The sequence below is a fragment of the Sinocyclocheilus rhinocerous genome, unplaced genomic scaffold (assembly GCF_001515625.1).
Source record: "Sinocyclocheilus rhinocerous isolate Xijiao unplaced genomic scaffold, SAMN03320098_v1.1 scaffold138, whole genome shotgun sequence".
In the NCBI taxonomy this organism is placed as follows: Eukaryota; Metazoa; Chordata; class Actinopteri; order Cypriniformes; family Cyprinidae; genus Sinocyclocheilus; species Sinocyclocheilus rhinocerous.
Window position 1 is genome coordinate 302,347 of NW_015635519.1, and position 10,416 is coordinate 312,762.

At 39.9% G+C, this 10,416-nt stretch overlaps 1 protein-coding gene across 5 annotated transcripts in view; it reads left to right on the forward strand.

Annotated features, from left to right (window-relative positions):
* Window positions 1-8,653, forward strand: part of LOC107746943 (mitogen-activated protein kinase 6-like) — a 28,121-nt gene extending 19,468 nt beyond the window's left edge. For all 5 annotated transcript variants that reach the window (XM_016561298.1, XM_016561299.1, XM_016561297.1 and 2 more), the window contains 4 exons: window positions 5,056-5,200; window positions 5,815-5,979; window positions 6,792-6,993; window positions 7,145-8,653. In XM_016561298.1, coding sequence (XP_016416784.1) covers window positions 5,056-5,200; window positions 5,815-5,979; window positions 6,792-6,993; window positions 7,145-8,252 — 1,620 coding nt within the window. In that variant the 3' untranslated portion in view covers window positions 8,253-8,653. The remainder of the gene's footprint in view (window positions 1-5,055; window positions 5,201-5,814; window positions 5,980-6,791; window positions 6,994-7,144) is intronic.
* Window positions 8,654-10,416: the final 1,763 nt, after the last annotated feature.

Consider the following 10,416-nt stretch of genomic DNA (forward strand, 5'->3'; position numbering starts at 1 on the left):
CGGGATAGGAAACAGTCAACAAAGTAAAATGATCTCAAACGTACGGCGCGCTCTCTTCATTTTATCAAATGATCATAATCACATCTATTCATTTTACGATCCTGCTACTAGCATTTTATTCAGACTTAAACCACTTTAATTCGGGTGAGAAAGCGGGTTTTTTTTAGTGGCTTTTGCACATCCTGTCATGCCGGTGACTGCGTGCTGCTGCAATAGACGCATTTTGCTGTATTAAAGTTAACGATTAATCGATTACTTGGTCGTTAATTTAAACGACGATCGATCATGGAAATGATCGAAAATTGACATCCCTATTTTGAACAAAAACGTATTTGTTAGAATTAAATAAACAATAATGAAGTTCTTTTTATAATGACAGTACGTTGAAAGCTTTGAAAATTATAAATCAACTATGCATCAATCGCTGCATTTTTGTTTTTCAGAAAGATTCAGTGGCAACTTTAAAATATTATTTTAGGATTTAACATTTGTAGATGGTCTAAGGCAAAAGAGTTGTAAAAACTCTGAAAATCGTTTAGAGCTCATAATTCGATTAAAAAAATACAAACATATTACACATTAATGAATAAATCTGCATATAAAATTATTTAATTTACAAGTGTCATGTTTGTGATTTTTTTTATTTTATTTTTTATTCATGTAAGCTATAGCTTCTTATCTTTAAATCAAAACACACTCATGATTTTATGACATTGATACTGCTTAATTTATTCAGAAACACAAGTTTCTTAGTGATGTGTATTTTACTTTTTTACAGCGCCCCCCTATGTAAATAAAATGCCTTAACAGACGGGCATTAGGACCCGGAGGAGGCTGCCGCTGCTGCTACTGCACATGCTAGAAACTGTTGACTCTATCACACACCGAGCATCATCTTGTATGTGCATTTTCAAATTAAATGCAGCGATCCAAAACAGTGAATCTAATCATCATTCAGGCAAAAGTTAGCTTCAAGAATGACCACACTGCTGACGTGATCTAATCGCTAGCACACCCTGAGCACATGTGAGTTAATCCTCTTATCAGCAAGACATATCGGCATAATTTTTCATATCGGCCGATATCAGTCCGATAATATCATGCATCCCTAGGCAAAACAGATGGAATATCATGTAAAGCCAGGCAAAAGTTAGCTTCAAGAATGACCACACTGCTGACGTGATCTAATCGCTAGCACACCCTGAGCACATGTGAGTTAATCCTCTTATCAGCAAGACATATCGGCATAATTTTTCATATCGGCCGATATCAGTCCGATAATATCATGCATCCCTAGGCAAAACAGATGGAATATCATGTAAAGCTAGGTTCTGCCCATGATTAGTAAACCTCAGAGAAAAAAAATGGTATAAGTGTAGAACATGGGCTTTTAAACTATTGTGAGAGGGATTCTGTATTGAAGGGTAGCTGCTTGTTTTTAGAGGGTCTTTTTATCTTGAACTGCTCTGCTCTAGAAATCCGAGCCAGTCTGAGGAATGTTTGGAATTCACGTGCAGAGAGGATCAACCCCCTACTTCCCTTCCTCCTTCCCTTCCCCCTCTCCTCTCTTCTCTTTGTCTGTGTTTGGCTAAGCTCTCTGGATTCTGGTTTTCCTCCAAGTCTTGCTTTTGATGCTTGCGTGTGTCATTGGGTTCAGACTTGTTCTGCCTCGTCTCTGCAGCTGTTTGAGGTTTTAGAGTTTTTGTGAATTTACCAGAGGCTGTTTTTTCCCCCCATTGAGCTGCAAAGGGGCTCCTCTGTTCATTGTGTGCATGTGCGTATGTTAAATGTGGTGACTGGAGACTGTGTTTCTTGTACACAGGGGACTTTTTAGAGGCATAAATTGGGCCTGGAATGTTTCTCACTCCTCTCAGCTGTCTTTCTCACATTGACTCATTTTACAGAGAAGCTGTGAAACCAGTCTGAACTGACTCCATTACCAGACTTTGACCTACTTTTGTGGCCTCCGATGACCTTAGAACTGAAATGGAAGATTATTTGTTTTTAAGTATTCACCCTGCATTCTCATATGAAAGAGCATAAAGGAAGGAGATGCTAATTCCTTTTGTGAAGAAAAAAAATTGCTACTTTTTTTTTCTTCTTCTCCTCAAGCTGTGTAAAGTATCATGTCCATATTTCAAATGGTGCAGGATGAGTCAAGTCCTCTATTTATGAGCGGTAGTAATGCTTGCCTTGGCAAACACCGATAAATATGAGCTGTGATGGAGTCTGTCAATTCTGTCTGACATTTATACTTCCTGCTGGTTGGTTTGGAGCTCCTCTCATGGTTTGCATGAGTCATCTGCCACCTCACGCCACCAGCGAGGGTGGATTTATTTAACATTCAAATGAGTTGCCTAAAATGTGTCATGACTGGTTAGGTTTGACTCCTCCTCGAGAATCAGTTATGCAGACGTTTGTATTTCACTGACCCTATAAGACCCCGCTTCCGTCAATTTCTGAATGAGCACATGCTGTTCTCTAGGAATATAACAATTAACTCAACTTTTTTTAACAATACATTTAAGACAAGTTATAAATGAAAAAGTGTCCTTTTATTGCTTGGACAAAATGCTGCATATTTCTTTGTGAAATTTAAATGTTTAAAAATAACTAAACTAAATTGAAATTTTAAAACAGACCCCAAATCAAATAAATAAATAACACAAAGAAAATCTCTTGATAATCTCTTTCCATTTAAAGAGGCAACCACTGTATTTTAATCAAGATCCAAACAAAGATGCTGCAAGCAGTTTTTAATCTAAATTAGATAATTAGAATTTTGAAATCTGAAGTTTTTTAATTTTGTGAAACTATACTACATAAAACATATATCTGCATGAAACAAATGGCAATAAGAACTGCAGACAGAACTTTCAGGAAATAAACCATTTAGAATTTTTTTCCTCCCTTTTGTGCTTAGTGTGTCTTTCTTGATATTGCTAAATGCTTTTTAAAATTAAAATGTATGTACTTTATGTATTATTTTATATGATTTTTATACTGCAAACTGGACTGTAATAATAAAATAATGAGCTCCTTACCTGTAAGTACCACACGTCAGTGCCACACTTTACTCTGAAACAGGCAGTGCATTTATTTGATAGTTCACCCAAAAATGAAAATTGTCAAATTACTTACCCTCATGTCGCTACAAACCTGTATGGGTTTCTTATGTTGAACACAAAAGAAGATATTTTGAAGAACCCAAAAGTTGTTGGTCCCCATTGACTTCCATAGTAGGGAAAGAAATACTATGGTAGTCAATGGGGGCCATCAACTGTTTGATTACCAGCATTCTTCAAAATATCATCTTTTATGTTCAACATAAAAACTCATACAGGTTTAGAACAACATGAGGGTGAGTAAATGATGACAATTTTCATTTTTTGATGAACTATTCCTTTAAGTTGCCGCTTTTTGAATGATAAACCAAAAATGTTATATGGCTTAGTGATTGTTTGATTAGTAATCGTGGAGTCTTTCAATACATCAAATCCTGCTGCATGTTAAGAGTTATGCTATTGCTCTTCAAAGAAGTTGTACAGGTCGTACAGGTCGTCATTACAGGTGTTTGTTTTTTCTTTTTGGATTGGGCTACGGTCTGGTGTCTTTAGAAAGATGAGGTTTAAGTTTAATCCTTTAGCAGGATCTTTTTTTTTTACATAGTCTAAAAGTAGAATGTGATCTGAATGTTGGTAATCTGTTTCCAGGTAATCTGCTCTCATTGCATTATGTAACCCTGCACAAGACCTTTTACGCAGAGACTATGACGATTGTTTTGTAATCCTTTACGTTGGTGTTCTTCCAAGCATCTTGCTGTTTTAAGAGGGAGTGAAAGGACACTGAGGTCAGGTCGTGATGGTCCTGCTGCATGTTAAGAGTTATGCTATTGCTCTTCAAAGAAGTTGTACTCCGATGCCATATCACAGATGTTTCATTACAGGTCGTCATTACAGGTGTTTGTTTTTTCTTTTTGGATTGGGCTACGGTCTGGTGTCTTTAGAAAGATGAGGTTTAAGTTTAATCCTTTAGCAGGATCTTTTTTTTTTACATAGTCTAAAAGTAGAATGTGATCTGAATGTTGGTAATCTGTTTCCAGGTAATCTGCTCTCATTGCATTATGTAACCCTGCACAAGACCTTTTACGCAGAGACTATGACGATTGTTTTGTAATCCTTTACGTTGGTGTTCTTCCAAGCATCTTGCTGTTTTAAGAGGGAGTGAAAGGACACTGAGGTCAGGTCGTGATGGTGTGAAATGATTTCTCAGTCTGTCAGGCTCTGATGGTATTTGTTGCTCCTGAGAAGGTTTTAGAGTGGTCAATTGTGACCATATGGTCTGCTGTAATCTGGTTTTAACAGCTTGACACATACCCTGAAAAGAACACGACCATGGAGTCAAAAATAGCCCTCACACTGAACTGTTGGGAAAATTCTGGCCTCAAGAATCACTAGACTTTGTTTGTTTTGGCCACTGGATGTGTACACTGAGTTTGTGTGAGGGTGTTTAGTATGAACGGTGACCCATACGAGCAGGTTGATGTCACTGACTTGTCTGTCCACCGTTGTCAGGCACGAGACGGACTATCCTGGTTCTTTGTCCAGAGGAACCGCTTATCTGTTTTGATCTGTCTGTCTGCCCATTTGTGTCATCCTTTAGTCATTGTCTCTCTGTTTGTCCTTCAGATGTTTCTTGGAGCAAGTTTTGTATCTTAGGGTACAGCTGTAGACTGACTATCTTTTCAACTAAAGGCTAGATTTGAAACTGAGCCATGTGTTGGAGCTGGTAACCCTGCTTTAGTCAGGAATTTCTAATACAGCTGTCCTGAGTGTTTTATACATGCATTGTGGTGCATGACCTCGTCAATGAATGAAATGAGATGAGCAGCAACGTGAATTATTAAATGCTCAAGCAGTAGGGGGGTGTTATGTTGCAATATATGTGTGAATTACAGTTTCTGCAAGCCTTTAAAGGATGTTTTGTAACTGCAGTGTTATTGCCAAGGATCTTTGGGTGACACTGGTTGTAAGAAATGTTCTCTATCTCCCATAGGGGCATCTGTCTGAGGGACTGGTCACTAAATGGTATCGTTCTCCTCGTCTGCTCCTTTCCCCAAATAACTACACCAAAGCCATTGACATGTGGGCCGCAGGGTGCATCTTTGCTGAAATGCTGACTGGAAAAACTCTCTTTGCAGGTATTAAAGTGTGTGTGTATGTCTAAATAAGTCCTATAATCTTGTATTATAGCAGTGTGTCTTCCTTTTATTCTGTCACTTTTTTTAGTTGCTCATTTCTTTGTGACACTATCTTATCTTGCACATACAATGATCAGGTAGCTGAAGGTCATTTCCTGTATTCTTACTGTATTCTAATAAACTAGGACAAGGTGTTTTATTTCTTCTCTTTTGTAGTAGTAAAAGAGAGAAGCTGTTTCTGTGAACTCAAACCTTTGGAAACTAGTGCAGAACTGTTTTAATGCAATTTAGTGGATGCAAGTTTAGGCACAGCTGGTTTACAGAGTTGCCACTGCCATGAAAATATCTGAATTTTAATTTTGAGTTTAGTCTCTATAAATTTATTTTAACAAGTGCTTATCCAGTAATCCTGTACAAATGGGAGAGTCGTGGAAATTCATTATTCAAATGGCGTTGGGACCCTGAGATTAATATTAACCCTCAGCATTGCCAAACTCAAACATTCACACTAACTAGGCCAGTTTTTTGAGTATGCAAATGTCTCTTGTGCCAAATATTGGCAGTGCAATTTCCTTGACACAGTTTCTGAATCAAACATTTGTATGTGTGCGCAGGAGCTCACGAGCTGGAACAGATGCAGCTGATTCTGCAATCCATTCCGGTAGTCCATGAGGAAGACAGACTGGAGCTCCAAAGTGTAATACCTGTCTTTATCAAGAACGACATGTCAGAACCACACACGCCGCTCACCAAGTTATTGCCTGGTGTCAGCCCTGAGGGTTAGTTGCACAAGCATTTTTGCAGAATACGTGCAATTCATAGAAACTTCATTTTATAGACTCTTATGGCGCTTTTCCACTGCGTGGTACGACTCTGCTCGGTACGGCTCAGCACGGCACGGTTCGGCTCGGCAAGGTTTGCGTTTCCACTGCAGTTCAGTACCGCTTTAGAGTGGGCGGGATTATTCACATGTCGTTATAGTTGCGCCGCCTCTACTACCACGACTCCTAAAAAAAACTTTTTCATTCCGCGTCGCCCCATCAAGCTCTCGCTGGAGCCGCTTCTCTGCTATCAACGAGAGGAACGTCTGTACTTCCGCAACAGACAAAACTTTTTGGTTGTTAAAAAAAAGGTGCACTCGTGCAAAACAGTTGCGTCCGATCCTTCGCTGGCTGTGCTGATTTAAATCTAGCGGTTCTTTTGTGTTTGTGTCGCAAGTTCAGTGACGCAGGTAGTGACGATTCTCTCCGGCCAATCCGTGATCAGCAGAGTTTACACGTTACGTTTTGGTAACGGTATGGTTCACTTGGAACCCCAACCGAAGTGGTACTAAAAAAAGTACCAGGTACTGTACCCAGTGGAAAACCCCCCAAAAGTGAACCGTACCGAGCCGTACCATGCAGTGGAAAAGCGCCATTAAACTCATTGAAGCTTGCATACCCTTCTCTCTTGCACACTCCCTTCCCTTTACCCAGCAGCAATCCATAGGATTCTGTGAATTTAGAAAATCATCTCAGTTCTGCTACTCTTTATACTAAATTAGAGTTGGCAGTCTAAATCTCATATATTATTGTTCATTTGTTCACTGTAGCCTTGGATTTCCTGGAGAAGATCTTGACGTTTAACCCCATGGACCGGCTCACTGCGGAAGAGGCTCTTGCTCACCCATACATGAGCGATTACTCCTTCCCTCTAGACGAACCAGTGTCCTTGCACCCCTTCCATATCGAGGATGAGGTGGATGACATCTTGCTCATGGATGAGAGCCACAGTCACATCTACAACTGGGACAGGTGAGCCTCACCTAATGGTGAAAATTCCAGTATTGGTTCATCAGTCTATGAGGTCATGAGTTTTAGAGCAGAGACGGTGTAAGGAAAGTTGGTTCTCCTGGCTGCCATCTTGCCAATGCCATAATTGTTTTGTTTTTCCTTCACACTGTAGGTACCATGAAAGTCAGTTCTCTGATCAAGACTGGCACCTGCACAGCACTCATGAACTAGAAGACGTGCAGCGTGATCCTCGAGCTATGTCAGATGGCACGGACGAGGAGGAGGTCCAGATCGATCCACGGAAATACATGGATGGGGAGTGTGAGAAGTTCCTAGAGGATCCATCGTTCGATCTTCCACCAGAGCGCTCGTGGCAACAGGAAGATCACCATGAGAACAAATACTGCGACCAGGAGTGCAGCTACACTTGCAACTACAAAGCTGTGTCCCCATCCTACCTGGACAATCTGATCTGGAGGGACAGTGAGGTGAACCACTACTATGAGCCCAAACTCATCATTGACCTCTCCAACTGGAAAGAACAGCAAAGCAAAGAGAAGAACGACAAAAAAGGCAAGACCAAGTGTGAGAAGAACGGACTGGTCAAGGCCCAGATCGCCCTGCAAAACCACTGCGTGGCCGAGAAGGATCACGTACAAGAAAAACACCAGAACCACAACCAGGGCTTTGACTTTGATTCGTTTATCGCCAGCACCATCAAAATGAGCCTTCAGCCAGAATCCGGCGACGTTGACCTCCTGAATGAGTTGAACACCTCCGTTTCCCAGCTGGACACCCGTGCTCCTTGCGGCTCCATGTCCAAGTCCATCAGTCAGGAGAAAGAAGAGAAGTGTCTAGTAAACCTGGCACAGCTCGGCGTCCAAGCACCCTGTCCTTGGGAGAGTTTCACGGACAGCGACGTTACCGAGAGCAGCATAATCGACGAGGCTTGCTGGGACGTCCGCAAAGACGAGCAGCTCCAGAAGGAGAACAGCAGCTGCCAGAGCAGTTACTTAGACCGCCTCTTCAACAAGCGTGAGGAGGTAGAGTCCGAGATCCCCGAACCTGTTGAGGAGTCCACACTGGAGGATGACTTCATATCCTGTGGCGGCGAGATTGTCTTTAACATGCAGCTGGAGTCTCTGGCCATTCCGGGGTTCGAGGGAGCGGGTGACATTCCTCTGAAGTCCATCCAGGCAACGTTAACGCCCTCTGCTGTTAAGCGCTCCCCACAAATCGCCCATAAAACCTACAGCAGCATTTTCAAGCATTTAAATTAAACAATCCACCCCGTTCAAGCAAAATCCAGCTTATTTTTTATAGAGTTATGTATTTCTGTACTTGAATCATTTTTTTAATCTTTTTACATATGGTTACTTTTAAGGAAACATTTTTTTCCCCCTTTTTTTTTTTTAAATCTGTGGATTAAATGTAAGCTAATTCAGTTCATAAATTCATCCAAAGTGCTGGACTGTGTTCCTACACATGAAATATGTTTTTGCCCTCTAATTTTCAGTTTCAACTCTGATATATATATTTAAAAAGAAACTAACACCATGATATTTGCACACAGTGTACTGTAGATTCAGAAACATATTAGGGAAAGACAGAGGAACGACTGTTAAGTAGTGAAATAGATGGTTTATCCATTTGCAAGCAAAGGTATAGAGAAAAAGAGGGCGGAATAATGCACCAACCGTGTGGGAGACGCCACCACTGACATCATAATGTGACCTTCTGACTGACAGCCAATAGGACTGACACAAGCAGTGCGTCTTGGCCTTTCTCTTCCTGTTGTTTTTAATTAAGGCTAATGTATTTATTTGTCCTTTCCACCTCATTTCCATTTAAAAGCAAAGCCTTTTTGTCATTTTGTTCATACTGTAAACTTCCTCAAACGTGATGCCAGCACAGCAAGCATTAACCATAGGTTTGCGATGCGTTAACTGTAGGTTCGTAAAGGCGTTATCTACCTCAAGGTAACAGCAGAAGGTTCTGTCTCCCAACTGTAGTGCTTTAAAGAAACACTTACCCTTTCATCGATGTAGTGCACAGCGATTTTTACTTTACATTTTGCATTTGCCATAGTGAAGTGTTGAGATCATTATTTATTTTTAGCAGATGTGCGATATTTATTTTAAGAACATTTTTCAATGTGAGGCATTGGACTTCTATTCTGGTCTGTTTTGGCGCTCTGTGTTTGTTTAGCTGTGGATGTTCACTTATCCGTTTGAGTTGTACAGAAATTCATGACGTTCTCCCAAGTTCAACCATTTGTTTTCATAAGGATTCACCTTAAGGAGTTTTTTTTTTTACTTGTAGGTGCTTTGTACGAGTGGAATACTGCTTTATGGCATTTTATGCGCCTAAAAGTCTTAATTTTTTTTTCTTTATATATATACATATATATATATATATATATATATATGTTAGAAATTGTGCATGGAAGAAAACCAATGGAAGGTACATTTAAAATGAAGTTAATGGTGAAGTATATTGTATAAGTCATTAATTTTATTTTAATTGTATGTTTTTATGAAAAACTGATTTTTTCCAAGCGAGCATGATTGAATTAGGTTCAAATATAGCATGTAGAACACTTAAAAGTTTTTTTTTGTTTTTTTTTTGTTTAATTTTGCCTTTAAATGCTGGTTTCATTCTGTTATCATTGGTTCCACTGTAAAATAACATCAATAAAATGACCAGCAAGTGTATCACTGTGACCTGTCTGTTTTTTTTTTGAGTGGGAAAATACCATAGACTGTATAAAGACATGGAGGTAGTGTCCAGTGACGTCACCCGTAGGTTCCTGAAGAGGTTTTTGAAGCTCAAAGTGGGCAGAGCCGGCACTTTAAGTCACTTCCTTGTTGGCTTCAGAAGAGAGAGCTGGAGGTTGCCGCTTGGAAAATAAGCATGGGCAAAGTTCAGAAGAGGGGTTTCCCTCTGTTAGTTCACACCTGTTGATCTAACCAGTCGTTATTTGCTGCAGGTTTGTGTAATGTCTTATTCATGAGCTTATTCTAGTACCAATAACACCATCACATGATGTGATCTAAAAGATGTCCCATTTTTTAATCTCCCAAAGTTTTTTTCTTATACACAAGGACATGGAGAAATGGGAAACAACTAAGGTCATAAACATTGTTCAGATGCAAACTATTGTGGACCTGGTCCCTCCAGTCCAGTGGAAACCGAGTACTATGACAGCAGCCGGTTAAGAAACTACATTCAATTCAATTCTATTCAAGTTTATTTGTACAGCGCTTTTCACGATACAAATCATTGCAAAGCAACTTTACAGCAAATTAAGTTTCTACAATATTTAGTGGTAGCTTATCAGTGGTGACTGTCAGTCAATGTACATATGGCAGAAATGTACGGAAAAATCAATTAAAGACGTAATCAAACAGACGATGAACACTATTAACAGCAATTATTATATGA